The sequence below is a fragment of the Rutilus rutilus genome, assembly GCF_951802725.1.
Source record: "Rutilus rutilus genome assembly, chromosome: 13".
Classification (NCBI taxonomy): domain Eukaryota; kingdom Metazoa; phylum Chordata; class Actinopteri; order Cypriniformes; family Leuciscidae; genus Rutilus; species Rutilus rutilus.
This window is the reverse complement of record NC_140218.1, coordinates 20,901,160-20,918,559: the sequence shown is the minus strand read 5'-3', so window position 1 is coordinate 20,918,559 and position 17,400 is coordinate 20,901,160. Positions and strand designations below refer to the sequence as shown.

Sequence of the window (17,400 nt, the reverse complement as noted above, 5' to 3'; positions counted from 1 at the left end):
TGAAGTTATACCAGAAACAGTTAACATTTAGCTTTTACAGACAAATCTATAATGTTGTTGCAAATATTTGACACATTTTATAACACAAGGTACAGTACCCAACAAAATTTATACTCATTCCTGCTCTGATTTAAATCTGTATTTAGAGAAAGTCTCACCTTTGATTTGAGAGATTTGATTTGATTTATATATATATATATATATATATTGGGTTTCTAGGGCCTCAGGCCATCTGAGTAGAGTAGAGTAAAACACAGTTAAATATTTACATAAAAGGATATATGTAACATACTCCTTTATAGAGACAATAATATACATCTTTTTTGATAGGAATATGTTTAGTATTGCCGGAATAAAGGCTCTAGAGAGGAGAAAACAGTGAGAGGCAAACGAGAGAGCATCCAGTCCTGTGCACCCTCTGTAAACCATTACCTACCTCATTTCTCATAATCCTACCTGTGCCCTCACTTAAAGAGATCCGCGGTGCCTCTACATTAGATCTATATTAAAAGACCAAAAAGGGCCCTTCATGAAATTCTGAAAATGTGCCCTCTCCATCCCTCAATAAAGGAGTCTGAGTGTGAGGTTCATTTATAAGCCGACCATGTCGCAAAATCGATTTAATCCAGACAGATTCCATTAGATTTAAACATAAACTCAGTTAGAGCACTCCATCCCTGCTCCTCAAAGAAGAGTAAAAAACAGGATGGAGTGAAAGGAGTACCATTAACATGGAGAGGTGCATCGTAGCATTTGAAAGCTTGTTGGAGTGGGATACAGACCAAAGGTTAGTCATTTCCATTTTCATTTAGCAGGCACAGAGAAGTGAGGCCACACAGGACTAGAGCTGTTTAGCTCCACAACCAAATTCATCAGCTCATACATACACATCAGCAAACTAGATAATAAAACAGAAAGGGAAAGAGGAGGACAGACACTGAATGAAAACATATGGCCTATGCATAGATATGGATATGACAGTCTGCCTGACAGCAATGTTGAGGTCTATTTGGGGTAACAGCTGGCTGACTATATCGTGCTTTTTACCAAATAAATTATTAAATACAATTTCAAATAAAATATTGATTTCAATTTAAATTATGTAGTGACATGAGATACATACACACAATTCACTTGATTTTCTTATATACATTACCAATTTATGTTTAGTTATTCTGCATTATTTAACTTGTTTCTTTGTCATCTATTCTCAATTATTTCAGTTCTTTGTGAAATTATGTTCTTCGCTCATTCTCAGTTTGAATTTTGGTTGAATAGAAAGAATAGAGTCTACATTGGCCTAATAGTAGGGTAGAGTGGGGGAAAACGCCCCCCTGGGGTAAAACGCCCCCCACCTGTTTTTCCCAAAATAACCACTAAAAGTAGTCAAGATACATTTTTACTGTTGCTATGCACTACGTTGATAACGGGGATATACAAATCTCTACGGAGAAGCTGACACCAGCGACACATTTGAAGAGAAGAGGATTACATGGTAAATGCTATAATTTTCAGATATTAGTAAATAAGTGTTTAAGAGAATATTGTTCTGCAGGATATCGCAGTGATGTATGATAGATGAATAGTGAAGTCTGTAGTTTGAGATCATATATTATTTATAAGGAATATAATTATATTTAAAAAAATTTGTTTTTTTTTTAAAAACTCATAGCTTGTGGGGTAAAACGCCCCCTACGCTGAGGGGTAAAACGCCCCCCCCTGGGGGCATAGTTTCTCTATCATAATTACTATAATAAAATATTTCTGTCTATCAAATCCTTTGTTTTACACTTAATGCAGTATAACTAGGTGGTAAAATCTAAATATTTGAACAAAACATGAAAAAATTACCTCAAGTGAGCATTAACTAGCTAGCTTGCTAGCAAATTTAGCTCACTGATGGAAGGTAGTTCAATTTGGCTATTTTGGACATTTCTGAAATAAATATTAATATATATACATGTTGATACATTACTTGCCTTTTACCTTTAGAGATTAAAAACTATTGTCTGTTAATTTTGCTGTTGATCTATGAAGCAAACTGGTTGGTAAGAAAGGGGGCATTTTACCCCACCTTGGGGGGCGTTTTACCCCACCGCTGGGGCAAAACGCCCCCTTTGTACAAAAATATTTTCAGTGAAAATACTAATTAATTATGAAGGCTGAGCAATTTTAATATTTGGTGAATAACTCCTGCCATAGTCACTCAAAACCGGGATGGCAATTCTAGTCACATTTATGTTTTGTTTCACTGTAATGTCACATTTTCCTTAAGGGGGGCGTTTTCCCCCACTCTACCCTACTGTACTTTTCTCTGAATTGTGGTTAATTGTTTAATCTCACTTATTGTGAAAACAGTTTGGAAAAACATATTAAAAAATACTTTTCTTCTCCCTATTTACAACAAGATTTTTTTTAATTTTTTTTTTACACATGACTCTCTAAATACTAATACTAATTGGTCAAATATTTTTGTTTAAAAACCTCTAAACTGTAAAATTATCAGCTGTCCCTGGCATCAGATTGCTTACATAGCTGTGCTAGCATACATCACAGCTTTATACAGTATATATAGTGTAGTCCAAGCAGCAGTGGATTCTCATTGTATGCACTGAGACACTCATTTTCAGTTTTGGATGAACTATCCCTTTAAGTAAAGCAAATAGGCTTGAGGTGAACCTTGTGTTGAATTTCTCAGCTGTGTATCATTTACATGTGAAGCAAATGTTCCCGTGAGACCTGCACAGACTGTAGTTTTGTCCTCTACTGCCACTGGACATATAAGAAAGTCGAGCTGTGCACAGGGTTATGCATTACAGTATGTGAGCAGTATATATTTTATCTCTATGATACACATCTGTGTGTGTATTATTCACCCTCAGCCATGGCGCTGTTTCCCGGAGGATGAAACGTTGTAACTGTCATGATTGACTCTCAGACCAGTTCAACAGACACTTCATTATTCAAGGAGAGAAGCACAGCAAGCCGCCCCCCCCCCCCCCCCCCCCCGCCCCCCCCCCCAGACCTCTGTTTTTCTGTCTCTCTCTCTCCAGTGCCGGCTTTCCAATCTTCCCTGCGCTCAGTTGTTGACAAGCAATTTGAAGTGAGCCTAAAATTAAACTCTATCCTGGCAGTTGGGGGTGCTGGTGAAGAGAGGAGCAGAGATTCCAGCTCCAGCCCTGTGTGTGGGAGTGTGTGTGTGTGTGTGTGTGTGTGTGTGTGTGTGTGTGTATGTAAGCGCTACCGACTGGCTGGGCAATTGATGTGATAGGTTTGTGGCATTGGTTATTTCCGCCTGCAGAAGCAGGGTGTTGTAGCTGCACTTTAGCTAGATGGCTTCATGTGCATGTTGTCGAAAAGCCGGTTCTGTCAAGAGTAATAAGGTACGCGAGTTCAGTGTTTTTAAAATCACTTCGGTTTGGAGGAAAGTTAGACTGAGTGGGGTCGCTTCCAACTTCTGAGGCAGTTCTCGCTTTCAGTCGGCGCTAATTTTAATGAGTTTCAGGCCAACATTTTTGGATGGTTTTGTAGTCTGAATAATTTAACATTGATTAGTGTAAGAGCTTAAAGTACTTACTCACCCTGACACTTACGTTTTCTGTAGAACACAAAAGAAAATATTTTGAAAAAGGTCTTGATTTCTCAAACATTATTCTATAACCATGCAGATGTTCCAGTCACTTGAATTGGCTCATAATGAAAATAAAAACACATATTCAGAGTCTCTGTAGTATTTAAAATGATAAAGTTGTAGCCTTCACGAATGTCAGACAGTGATTTGAAAATGCTCTTTCAAGAGAAAGCAACAGAAAAGAACTTTTGTTGTCAAATTCACAAGAAAATCATGGCAAAATCATTTAAAAACTTTTTTCTATTTTAATATATTCCAAAATTAAATGTATTCCTTCGGTGGCAAAGCTAATTTTTCAGTCTTCAGTGTCACATGATCCTTCAGAAATCATTCTAATTTGCTGCTCAAGTAACATTTCCTATTATTGTCAATATGGAAAACATTTGTGCTGCTTTAAATTGTGTCCGCAGGGCATTAAAAAGCATTAAAAGTCATTAAATGGATTTTGTGAAAATCAAGGCCTTAAATAGCATTAAAAAGTATTACATTTTATAGGCATTAAACATTTAGATATAGTTTTGAAGAAAATTTTATACTATCAATTTATTTTAATATCGCCTTCATATTTAATCATTTTTATTTGCTGACGCAAAATGTACGTTAGTGTGATAAACACGCGGAACCAGTTTGGTAATTGCTTTCGGCCGGAGCAAAATTGCCATGATGTGGAGGTGCATGTGGAGGTGCATTCTGTACAGTGGTGGACAGGAATAAAACTAGACCAGAAAAATGGAAAATTGCAAATTCCAGCAGAAGTGGCTGGAAGACAGTTTAACGCGGTAAAATATTTAACACAGTTAACGCAGCATCCGTAAATTTTTGTCATCATTTGGCTAGCTTTACATTATAGCATTTTTATCCAGACATCTGTATTAGTATCAGTGAGACTGACCTTCATTCATAAAAAAGATGCCATTAAACAAGTATTTGAAATAAACTGTCTTTGTTGTTTCTACATTAATTTGGAGATTAACTGTGAAATTATTACATTATAAAATATATAAACTAAATATAGCATAAACCTACAAAAATTTGTGTTTTAATTTTTTTTTACTAAATTAAGCAAAAAATGTTGATTAATTGAGTTAATTTTTTCATCGATTGACAGCACATATATATATGACTGATATATATATATATATATATATATATATATATATATATACAGTGTATATATATATATATAATATCTGTGGTTAGTCATGCATTAAATTGAATTTGAAGTGACCCGCAGAAACCTTGTGCTTAATATTTTTGTGGAAACGGTGATACATTTGTTTTCTTTTAGTATTTAATATATTCACCAGAATCAATAGAATGAGCAACAGAACATTATAACATGTTTATTAACTTTTTTAACCCTATAAATGTTGTTACTGTTACATTTGATCAATTTACTTAAATGTTTTCACATTTATTTTAGTGCTGTACGGGCATTACAGCAAACACATTTCCTGTGGTAACTGATAGCATGTCACTCCATGGATGCTGTCGATTGAGCTCAGGTTGTATTTAACCCAGACCATTCCTTTAATCTCATATTCCAACTGATCTCTCTTAATCTATTCTTTTTGAGATTTAACCTCTGTGAAAGAATCATGCAGTCCACTGTCTACCCACTCATTCAAAACGACTACTGACCGCCTGGGACTGTCCTGGCGTCTTCCTTTTAACTAATGTGCCTCTCTCTCTCTTCTTCCTCTGCAGATAAACCTGTTCACTTCACACCGGCTCCTCCTCCTGATGGTAAGTCCCATAAGAATTCTCCTGACCAGAGTGTTTTCAACCTGCCCAGATAATGATCTCAGCTCAGGCCCGTTTGCTGTTTGAAGTGGGTGTCCTCACCACGTCGCTTCCCATCGTCTGTTTGTGTGTAGCCTGTTAACATGGTCAGCGAGAAGCAGGGAGGAACATCTGCTTTGATGTAGAAATCTCCTGACATCTTGATTTATCTGCACTGGTGGGATGCAGGGTGGCTGACTTCTCGGGTATGTGGCTAAAGTTTTCCCACATGAGACGCAGCTCCGTTTATTACTGAAGCTGATTAGCTGCTTGCTTTTGCCAAGTTTATGAATATAAATCTCAGTATTAAATGAGGTATTGTTTCTGTCGTTGTCACCATGCAATGAGAGTCATTAATTATACAACAACAATTTATTGGCAAATGGCATATCTCTGCACAGATTAATTGGGAGAAACAGCTGGTTTCCCCACTCTGTTAATGAATATTTATATGCGACAACATGAAATGGGCTTTGGAGGTTACTCCTGAGCTGCTGGCAGTGGAGATGCTTCTCTTTATGAGCTGGAGGGAGCTTCATTATGGACACCGTCGTAAATACTCAAACAAAATAGCTGCATGTGTGTGGGTGTAGCCGGTATTAATGTGCCGAAATTGCATGTCCTATAATTAACTCCAGTGCACATGTGCAAACATTTTGAAAGTTTTCAGTGTGGTTGTCATCACCAAACCAGACCTGAATGTACAAAGGAGTAGCAAACAAACAATAATGAGCGTTCACTCTCATTTTTAAATTTCTGTGTGTTTTTGTCAGTGTTTTTCTTTTGATACAAATATTATTTAAATTTTGTCAATTTTTTATAGATTCGTTTTAGTTTAGTTTTCATATAGAGTTAAAGACAATATCATAAGTGTTGTTTTAGTATTATTTAAATTAGTTCAAGTTTACTTAAGCATTTTGTACAGATATAAGTCGTAATTTTAACGTTCATGTTGTGTGTATATATCTGATTAATCTCATTCATATACTGATGCTTTTGAGTGAGTTAATTGACCCGCTAATAAATCACTAGTTCACCAGCAGAGCATTTGATTGCGGGTGTATTTCAGCAGTGGCGTGTAACGCAGTCACTCCTGCTAGCCACTTTGGTGGGTTGAATTTTATATATAATATAGGCTTTACATTTTTTAATTGTAATCTTTTAAAAAGTCACCTGAAATAATAAACTAAGTGCAATGTAGTGTTGTCAGAAATATAGATTTTTCGATACATAGCGATTCTGAAATAATGCTTTCAATACTCATTTTCCGCAGAATAGATACACAATACCAGCTGCGTTTTCTTGCTCTCTCATCAGTCCAACAGCAATTTGACACACAAACCCGCCTCACTCCCTCATTTAATTTGCTCCGGATGAATATTGTTGTTGTTACAGGGCTTGACTTTCGGCATTGGATTGCACATCATTTTACTCTTTTTCGTTGCTTATAATGTATATTGTGCTTAAACAGTCAAATACACACAAAATAATGACACAATGCCGGTCTTGGTGAGTATTCACGTCAACACAGTCAATTATGTTTTAAGTGAACGTAAACACGCATGTGTAATAGTATAATGGATTTGTGCGCCAGGTCTTAAAGTGACCGCAGCCTAATGTACCTGCTGCCAAATTATGCGATATCTATATGACAGTTTTTCCTCATGGTATTGTGGCCAGTGAAAATGCTGAGTAGCTAGTAACTTTGGAAAACCACTGGCCACAGTGGCTGGTGAGCAATAAAGTAAATGTCAAGCCCTGTTCACCAGTATTATTTTATTGTACAGCTTCAGCTCAAAATACGGTAGCAACATTTTAGGTTCTTCCACAAGAAAGTTAATCCTAATATATATGGTGCACAGTGTCATTCACACAAACATTAAACACCATCATGGTACCATGGTAACATTTCACACATAAATACAATAAACATTCATTTAACAACATTAAATGTAACATAAAACCCTAATGTACATAACTGATTATAAAAAAATAAGAAAACTATGACGAAACAGTTATTAGAACAAAAATACATCAAATGTGAAGTGTCACGCAGGGAATTGTGGGAATGTCAATTTACGTTTTTTCACTGTAAATTATACAATGACATGGTCGGTTTTACTTCCAAAAACTGTAAATTTATTGGTATTTTACAGTAAAATGACATTAAAGGGATAGTTCACTTTGAAATAAAATTTTGGTATGTTTTAGCTTACCTCAAGGGCATCCAAGATGTAGGTGTCTTTTTATTTCCGCAGTAGTTTTTTCTGCATAATTTTGATATTTTTAGGTCAAACCGTTCTTGTCTGTCAGTCATTTAATGCAGGTCTATGGTCACTGTCTCAAAGAGCATGCACAGAGTCCAAATTAAAACAATTCCCCGTCGTCCAAATTAAACAATTCCCCATCATAAGTACACATTGATGGCCTAAGACACGAAACGAGCGGTTTGTGTGAGAAAACGAACAGTATTTATATCGTTTTTACCTCTTATACACAGCCACGTCCAAGTGATCTGATCTGACGTGTATGCAGACTGATGCATAGATATATACACTAGATGTCGCCTTAAAGACATTTGTTCCAATGAACTGCCGTAGACAAGGCGACATCTAGTGTATATATCTATGCACCAGTCTGCATACACGTCAGATCAGATCACTTGGACGTGGCTGTGTATAAGAGGTAAAAACGATATAAATACTGTTCGTTTTCTCACACAAACCGCTCGTTTCGTGTCTTAGGCCATCAATGTATACTTACGATGGGGAATTGTTTAATTTGGACGACGGGGAATTGTTTTAATTTGGACTGTGCATGCTCTTTAAGACAGTGACCATAGACCTGCATTATATGACTGACAGACAAGAACGGTTTGACCTAAAAATATCAAAATTGAAACTACTGCGGAAAAAAAGACACCTACATCTTGGATGCCCTTGAGGTAAGCTAAAACATACCAAAATTTAATTTCAAAGTGAACTATCCCTTTAAACATACTATTAGATCTATAACAGGTATATAGTAAGGAAACTTTCTGGTAACCAATTAACAGTATTTCACTGTAGCATTTTTACAGTCTTTTACTGTTAAAATCACAAGAATTTTTTACAGTGTATATAAACTCAAACTTTTATGTTATATGCGATTAATCGATTTGACAGCACTAATTTAAATCATTTTAATTAGGGTCACAATTTATTTACAGAAAACTTTAAGAAACATTTGTATCAGTAGATTAAAACTGCATTTGAAGAAATGGCCCTGCTGGGTCGAGGCTCGATTTAATTGCACAATCACCTGCTTCATAGGATGTTCTGTCTGATGGTTTGAGGAAAGGCTTGTGTTGAAAATCCAGTTTGAGATTAATTTTTATTTCGCAGCAGCTAAAAGAAAATAGTTATTATCTCCTTGAAACACTGTCCATGTGGCACTGCTAGGTAATTATGTTTGATTGATGTTTTGATTAACCTTACTCTTTACCAAGAGATCAGAAACTCATAAAATGTTACCTAAAATGTATACGTCTGACTCCTAGAGAAATAGAGGCAATATACACTTCTAACTGCTTTTTAATAGAAGTTTAATGACATTAGAGATTGCTTTGAAACCCTGCAGTTCTGAGAGAAATTGCGAGGTGCCGAGTGAAGTCACAAAACATTCACCCTTTGATGCTTTCCGAACCGTGGGCTATTGATCACACTGCACGTTTACGATACATGGATGTTTCTTTTTCCCCGTCTGTTTGTTTCCGGTCTAGCCGAGTGTTTAAAAGCCACAGCCAGCTCTTAATTACATTTCCGATTGTTCTGCAAGTTCTCAAACCGACGGTTCTTTATGTGCCAGACCTTCACAAGCCCGCAGAGAAGCTCTCCTCCCAGCTATCTCATGCCCAGCCCTGCGGCCGCTGTCTGCAGAGGCCATTAAGCGTCAAGGGAGATCGGTTGTCCAATTACACTTCCATCCCCAATCCTTCATTGCCATATTAATTCGTTACAAGCCTGAGATGTACTTATATAAAAGCCTGTGCATTAGGAAAATGAGCATGAGAAGGAAAACATGTCTTCCATTCCAAGGGCATAATGACATTCCCAGACCAAATTATCCACAGATATTTAATTAAACGGAATCACATCACAGACATCCAAGTATCCCGTTATTACCAGCACAATTGAAGCATTTCCCTTTCAAATAACAGAAACCAATCATATTGAAGTTTCTTTTGTATTTGCATCTGCCTGTTCCAACTCAATAAAAGATGTTTAAACACTTGCTGAAACGTGACAAAGCGACCTTTAATTAGCGTAATTTTGTAGGCCGTTTGTTAGCTGTCTTTAAGCCGATGTCCTTTAGAGTTTCAGCCGCTCAAGTCGCAATGTAAGCGGCAAAACGAACGCTGCCAGATTCTCAAACTCAGGGCCATGTTGCCCACACAAAGGTCATTCGTGTAAGATTTGGCAGAGCTATGTCCTGTTAATTATCTCTCTGGCGTTTTAGAAAGTTGGCTTGAGGAAAACATCTTGCTTTCAGTAAAACAAATGTTCGTTTGTTTATATCCAACCCACTTAAGACGTTGTGTGCGCCAAGCGATAAACTTGAGGGTATTTTGTACTTGGAATGCCCTTGGTTTGGCCACGTATGAATGTTATTTTTAGAAGGAGTCAAAGAAACAATGACAGGATTGTGTTGGGTAGTTTATAACCATCAGATCAGATGTTTGACCGGTTTGAGAGTTACGTATGAGAAGATGTTGCCTTTAGCATTAGGTCACCTTGCATTCACACTTTAATTTGGGCCATGTTGGAAATGAGGTGGTGAGATACAGACATGGTAACTCAAACCCTCCTTGCTGTCTCCTACACTTCTCAGCGTGTGGTAATGAATACACTCCATCTGAATGCAGCCTTCCGTTTGGCGTTTGTCACAGCGAGTTTTCCCCCTCGGGGCCGAGCTGTACCTGCTAAAAAACATAATAGCAGATTGAATTGAGTAGGTGGTTGAATGTAGGACTGAGATGTTTATGTGTGCCCGAGCTGTGGACTTACTTTCAGAGACCCTGCCAAACTTTCTTTAGCTTTGAAAAGCTCAAACAGCTTCCTCGGGAAAGTGGAAATGATAATAAATAAAAGGCAAGGCTTGTGTAATTTATTCAGCCGTTGCTGTGTTCTTGACAGAAGGAAGCAGAATTAATTATTACCAGTCTCTTATCTTAATTAAATCTTTTCATGTCATGGATTTCACACAAAAGAGCCCGCAAAATCATGTTCATCTCCTCTTTTTTGTGGTTTTCCAGAGGACAGCGCGTATCAAGATATCAAATATGTGGCATAAATTCATCTGGGGATTAACTGTTATACCTAACTCCAGCTCTTGTCGAAGTTTTCGAGTTTGACATTACAGCGGGAAGTTTTGTTGCCCTCTGTGCTGTCTGAACATGAATACAACTGCGAGAAATTCTCGAGAATAGCTGTCTTTTTAGTTCTGTAGAATCAGCATTTGCTTGCATAAGCAACAAACAGAAGAGCTTGTCATGGAGAGGAAATCGGGGAGGTGTGGGCACAGCTTTGTTTTGATATTAATCTGTCTAACATATTCTTGACACAACTCAGCAGTGTACAGAGCAGAAATGGAAGCTATTGATTTCTGGAGGAGAGAGATGGCAAGTTTACGCATTGAGGCTAAGAAAGTAGATCTGAGACGTGGCTGGTTTGTTTCAGAGGGTCGTGAGGAAGGGAATTCATATTGACATTCGCATCAGTGAGGAATTGTCACAGCTCTGGTTTTACCTGGACTTCAGAAAATATGCACTTAGTCTTTTGTGTTCAAGTCAGACGGATAAGACATAGTGTTCCTAATAACGAAAAGAAAAACTATCTTTGTATTCATGTTGGTTTCTTATGGTTTTGAAAAACATTTAAACTATTTTCAAGCCAAGTTTCAAATTAATGACTTTAAAATGTCATGTGGTGTAACCAAATAAAAAGTCATATATTAACGCTTTATTTTAGTGTCCTTGTTACACGTTACATGTAATTACTGTACTAATAACTATAAATTATGCATAATTACATGCAACTAACCCTAAACCAACCCCTATTCTAGTAAGTACATGTAGTTAATTATTATTACTCAGTACTTAAATGTATAACTACACTGTAACACTGACACCTTAACATAAAGTGTAACTGATTTTCTTTTTACACCTTGAAAAATACAAGTCTGCATTTTACATTGTGAACTAACTTTGCCTTGACACATTTTTTTTTAAAATGCTACTCAAATCATAAAAGTTACATATGAATGTTGTTCTCAGAATAGTTTATACACTGACAACTTTGTTCCCAAAACATATCAAAATGAATATTAATTCATAGAAGATGTGAGTTCAAGTCATTGCCCTATATGTATGAATGGCAGTTTTAATGTATTTTTGAATAAATTCATTGATTGGCATCACATCAGTGACCTCTTTGTCACCAATTTTAGGACCTTCACATTGAGATCCTTCCTTTAGCATCTCTAATCTTTTCACCTAGTGTGTGCGCTTTAGTTGCTTTCTTGAATAACTACATGAACCAAAACAGAGGCAGAAGGCAGTGCCCTAAATATCAGGTCTTTGCGAGAGGAAAGACGTCTTCTGATGTAGTTTTGGATTTAATTATCATAATTACAATGCATAGCAGTAATGCATTTGGGATGATGATGAAACATTGAGTGCTGTTTCTGAAGCATTCACAGATGCATTAGTCAGGCAGAAATACCTTGAGATGCTGTGCTGAATGATTAATGTGATCGTTTGGCACATAGATCCAGGGTTCAGATGTTGTTGACAGGCTTACAAGGAAATGCGAAACAACATGATGGGACCGTAATGCGGGGGCAATCCCTATCGGTTTTTTTAATTGTTAATCGCACCCGTTAAAATTAGAACGCTCTCTAGTCTCATTATGAAACCAATTATGTTGCGTACACTTCAGTTTTTAGTACAGACTTTCATTTGTCTTTCTATTAGTGTATTTGGAATTCCAATGTACTGTATGCATATTGTTCAGCTTATTTTGGCATATATATTCACTTAAACAAATTATCACAGTATTGCCATGTTTTTTAAACATGTTTTTATTTTTTGAACACTGGTATACTTCTGACCTTGGCAGTTTTTTATTTATTTATTGCTTTTAATCACAAATATTTATTTAGTTTAGATTCAAGCTCTGGTCTTCTGGTGTTTCCTGCACACAACATTTCAATAATACACATAAGTTTTTGAATAACTGTGAATGGAAAAAAAATATGTTTTAATCCCTCAGAGAGTGTAGCTACAGCATCTACCTGCAGGGGCTAATTGTGTCTATGCTAACCAGCAAATCCCTTATTTCCGACCCGGACCCGCCACAGTAATGTTACATGTTGTGTCCTGTAATATTACCTCACTTTTCTTTACAAAAAAGACTCGCTGCTGTGTCTTGCTAGTCAGATTTTGCACAGTAGTTTTTTCTTGCTTTTTTTTTCTTCATAAAAGCAAATCCTCACAGCAGGAGGGCCGCTGTCCTCTAAATTGTGTGCTCTGGTTTCTCTGTCCAGTCTAGTGTAACTGTAAGGCGTAACTGCTTTGCAATTCTATTCAAATGTTCCAGCAGCAGGAGCAGCACTGTCAGTGTTTGTGCCTGGACTGCTGCTGACATGATGGAGTAGGTCTGCATGAAGAGTGCAGGAAACCATAAATCTCCCTGTTTAAACCCCCAAAACACGATCTTTCCCCTTCTCTCTCTTTCTTGCTTGCTAACAAAAACAGACAAGGTCTTCGCACTCATGGCAGACCAGCCTCTTCTCCTTGTCATGCAAGACCCGATATCATACTGGACAGTTGTTTGGGCCCAGTTGTGTGTGTTTGTGCTTGTCCATTGCCTCCGGTCTCATAAACCCTAAAGGAGTCCAACTCATCCTCATCTAATTTGTATTGTTTCCCAGACTTCCCCTTAATGGCTTGTTTGACATGTGTGCTTCGCGCCACTGCACACAATTATGACAAGGTGCTTAGACAGCCCGGCGAGGCTGGAGGCCAACATTTCTATTGACACTCGCTCTTTTACGGCAGTGGCCTGCCGAGAACCGAGAGCCAGCCGTCGCCTTGAGTGATCGTGATAGATGTGGCTATCTGTGCAGGTGTGAGTTTGTTTTCATGTGCATGTAAATTAGCATAATTTTCCATCAAGAAGCTGATTGCTGAAAATATTGCATGCCGACACTCCCTTTTTGTATTATATATTTCTGAAAAAAGTTCTGTATCAATATCAGAGGATGAAAGGTTGAAAATGAGAGACTTTGGCTCTCATTTTGAGTCTCAGTGGGTGGACAAGTTGGTTGAATTCAGTTGAGTAGAGTCCACACTTAGAATCCTAAAGCAATTCCGTTGGCTGAAATAACTTTTAATGGGTACTGTATGCAGCACCACAATAGAAATCAATAGAGATTTTTATGTTTTTGGAAGAAGTACTCAAGGCTTCATAAATGTAAGGCTGCATTTAATTGATGAAAAATCTTCTTAGAACAATCTTCTTTTTTTGCCATTTTAAAAAACTGTAATTTATTCCTGTGATGGCAAAGCTGAATTTTCAGCATCCATTAGTCTAGTTTATAGTGTCACATGATCCTTAAGAAATCATTATAATATGGTGATTTTGGGGCTCAAGAAGCATTTCTTATTTTTGTCAATGTTGAAAACAGAACATGTATTTGAAAAAACAATTATTTTGTAGCATTGTAAATGTCTTTACTGTCATTTACTTTTTTTATCAGTTTTATGCATCCTTTCTGGATAAAAGTATTAATTTATTTAAAAACAAACTAAAATCGTATTCCAAATCGTAACCCAAAACTGTGAACGGCATGAATATATTTATTTTAAATATACATTTCCATCTTTTGATCTTTAAATGCATACTACCATGAATCATAATTTCTGCTTTGGGACAGATTTTACTACCAAATTCGTCTCCCTTTTGTGGAATAAGATGCCTTTTGGGAGGATGTGTTTTACCCTTCTGTTCGCCTTTAATGATACATCTTGGAATCCTTAATTGAAGGAGGACAAATAAAGGCTGTTTTGTATGCAGCCATTTGCAACTTCGCCATGCAACTCTGGAGAAGCCTGTATCGAGATCATTTGCATAATGAAAGGGATTGTATGTGTCACAGAAGGAAGAGCCAGGCAGCTGGAAAGGTGGCGATTTGGGAAGGAATTTTAAAACACCTCTCTCAGAGCTGGTGCAAAAAGAATCTGGGAAAAAAAAGGGTACAAAAGTCATGCGGTGCATAAACAACGATGTGAGCAAGACCCCTTTGGTTATCTGGGAAATGCATTATGAATGCTTAATCAAAATATATATGCCAGGAAATAAGCTTGAGATATACAACAATGCCTTTAGCTTATTATTCTACCTCGCCTTGAGCCATTCATCGTCTTTACTCAATCAAAAGTTTGTCTGGGTCCAAAATGGGAATGTTGAAGTCATTCTCAAATTTTGAGTCTGTAACAAAACTAACCTTAGGTTACGCTCCCCTGGTTTTCCTCATATGTAACACATTAAGCATGACGTTCCGCCCGACAGGAGGCTGGCCAGATCTCTTCCAGCTGTTGTCCTGTACTGTCTCCCAGCATGCCTCATTCTGAGGCTGTGTCCATCATGATAGGCTCTGATTTGCCTCAATTAGTTCAGCCTGAACATTCAGCTCAGACTGTAGGAATGCTGGTTTTGCGGCTCCTGAAATTAATGAGCCCATACGAGAGGCCCTCCCGGGAGTCAAACCAGGCTCCAGGACTACCTACCCACCCGAGGCACCAACGCATCGGCTTGACCGCAGGCATGGCTCATGGCTCGTCCATTTAGGACCCTGCCGTGAGGAAATACTCATGGTAAAGCATAATGTATTGTAAGAAGAATGTTCTTGTATTTTCAAGCTGCTTTTAAAAAGAGCTAGTTAGGCATCTCAGTGATAGAAACCTCATCATTAGATTTGTATCAATATTTCAGTCACACTTTGAATCGTGGGGAGATGCCAGCAGGAGAGCCGTTTCAGATGCTGCATCTTATCACAACATGCGAAAGCGTGCAGATGTCATTTGCATTTCTCTTCATGCACTGCTTGCGTCTGTTTCTAAACCATCTCACTCATAGTCCTCTTTGCAAGTGCTGCATGTACATCTCCCTTTCTATCTGCCTGTCTTCTGCTTTGCAATTTGGTGAGTCTGCCGTAGGCTCGGCTGGATGAGATTGAGGTGTCTGCCATTGATGCCTGAGGAAGAGGCTCTGGATGGAGGTGAGAGCGCGTCTGGACGTGCAGCAGAAATCCCTGCAGCAACTCACTGCTCTCTCCAAGCTGTCAGTGCTCCAGTTTGGTTGTCAAAATGTCAGGGTCGCCGTGGTCAGAAGTCGTATTGCAGTCTAGTGGCGCACTTTATGGAAAGGCTTTTTTGGGAAGACTGCACTTCTCACTGTCAAATAAATCCAGTGTCTTCAAATTTCAAATGCAAGTTAAATTTAGCAGAATTTATGCAGAAAGTAGCACTATTTAAAGGGATAGTTTACTGTCATCATCACTCTCATATTGTTACATTCCACATGAATTTAAGCAGAATGTTCACGCTGCTCTTTTCCATACGGTGAAAATTAGTAAGAATGGATGGCAGCAAGGTCAAAAGGTTCCCAGTGTCAAAAAGAGAATGGCATTTTTACTGATTTTTTTTTTTTTTTTTTTTGTGTCATTATTTACTCACCCTCATGTCGTTCCAAACCTGTATGATTTCTTATACATCAGTAAATGATAAAATGTTTTTGGTCATTTTTGGTAAAATTGCCCTCTAAAGTTAGCTCTTGTCAGCATTCAGCCATCCGTTGATAACATATTTTTAACAGTAGTTTATGCGGACCATTTCAGAAATGCTTAATTGTTGGTATTTTATTTCCACTGCATTAAATGTAATATTTCACACAGGTGTTGAATATTTCAGAATAAATTTCAATGATTTTCTCTAAAGAGGTACCTATTCTATTCTTTAAAGTACCATTTGTGCATCTATTCGTGTGTGACTTGAAACTCATAAAGCACTGCCGGTCTTTTTTTTCGAAGCTCGCATGACAATCCATACTCCTTTATGCGGTGTAATTGCGCACATCTGAGAGCTCAAGTAATCATAATCAGTTATGGATAATTTTCAGTACAATGGCTGTTGTTTGTGAAGTTTTTCTCTATCTTGTCTCCAGCTGAACAGAAAGGCGCGACAGTGAACTCAATCTCCTGTGATCCATTATACCGTCTTTGCAGTTACTCTGTAAAGCTCTCTTTGCTGCATAGTCCTTCAGACTTTTTTTTTATAAGATTACAAAATATTCTCAGAAATGAATTTGAGGGGTCAGTGCAGATCTATTTTCCAGTCAGACAGCAGCACCTGGAAACACTGCAGTCTTATCCATCACAGAAGAGAAACCGCCACCTTCAGACAGCTGGAAAGGAAAAAGGCAGTGCGTGGAAGCAGAAATGGCTAGTTTAGCCCTGGCCTGTTGCGATATTGGCCATGCAGGTCTCAGTTGAAGATAGTAGATCTGGAGATATGAGGTCTGTTTCACATCACATGGTGCCTTCTAGTTTACAGCCTTAGTTCCAGACCACAGCGCCCTGCCGAAAACATGCAGTACGCTGTCAGATACTCGCGATTAAGGCCTCCGTCCTCATCAAGTCTTTGATGTGTTGCCTAACAACCTGCTGCTATATCGGATCACCCGTGCCGCCTTGATTTTAGGCTGCTTTGCTCAATGACGAAATTGAAGTCAAGTATTCGCTGCTCTTGGCACCTCTTGCTGCACTTTTTCCCATCAGCCAACAAATCTCCGCTCATGCATACGAGACGGAGTGATAGCGGAGGCGTCTGGCTTTCGATGACATCATCGGGAGAGGGGTGAACTGAAGGAGGGGGTGCTTGTGTTGCA

At 37.9% G+C, this 17,400-nt stretch overlaps 1 protein-coding gene across 8 annotated transcripts in view; it reads left to right on the top strand.

Annotated features, from left to right (window-relative positions):
* agrn (agrin) overlaps positions 1-17,400 on the top strand; it is a 248,091-nt gene that overhangs the window by 100,256 nt on the left and 130,435 nt on the right. For all 8 annotated transcript variants that reach the window (XM_084427577.1, XM_084427576.1, XM_084427583.1 and 5 more), the window contains one exon: positions 5,339-5,377. In XM_084427577.1, the coding sequence (XP_084283703.1) occupies positions 5,339-5,377 (39 nt within the window). The remainder of the gene's footprint in view (positions 1-5,338; positions 5,378-17,400) is intronic.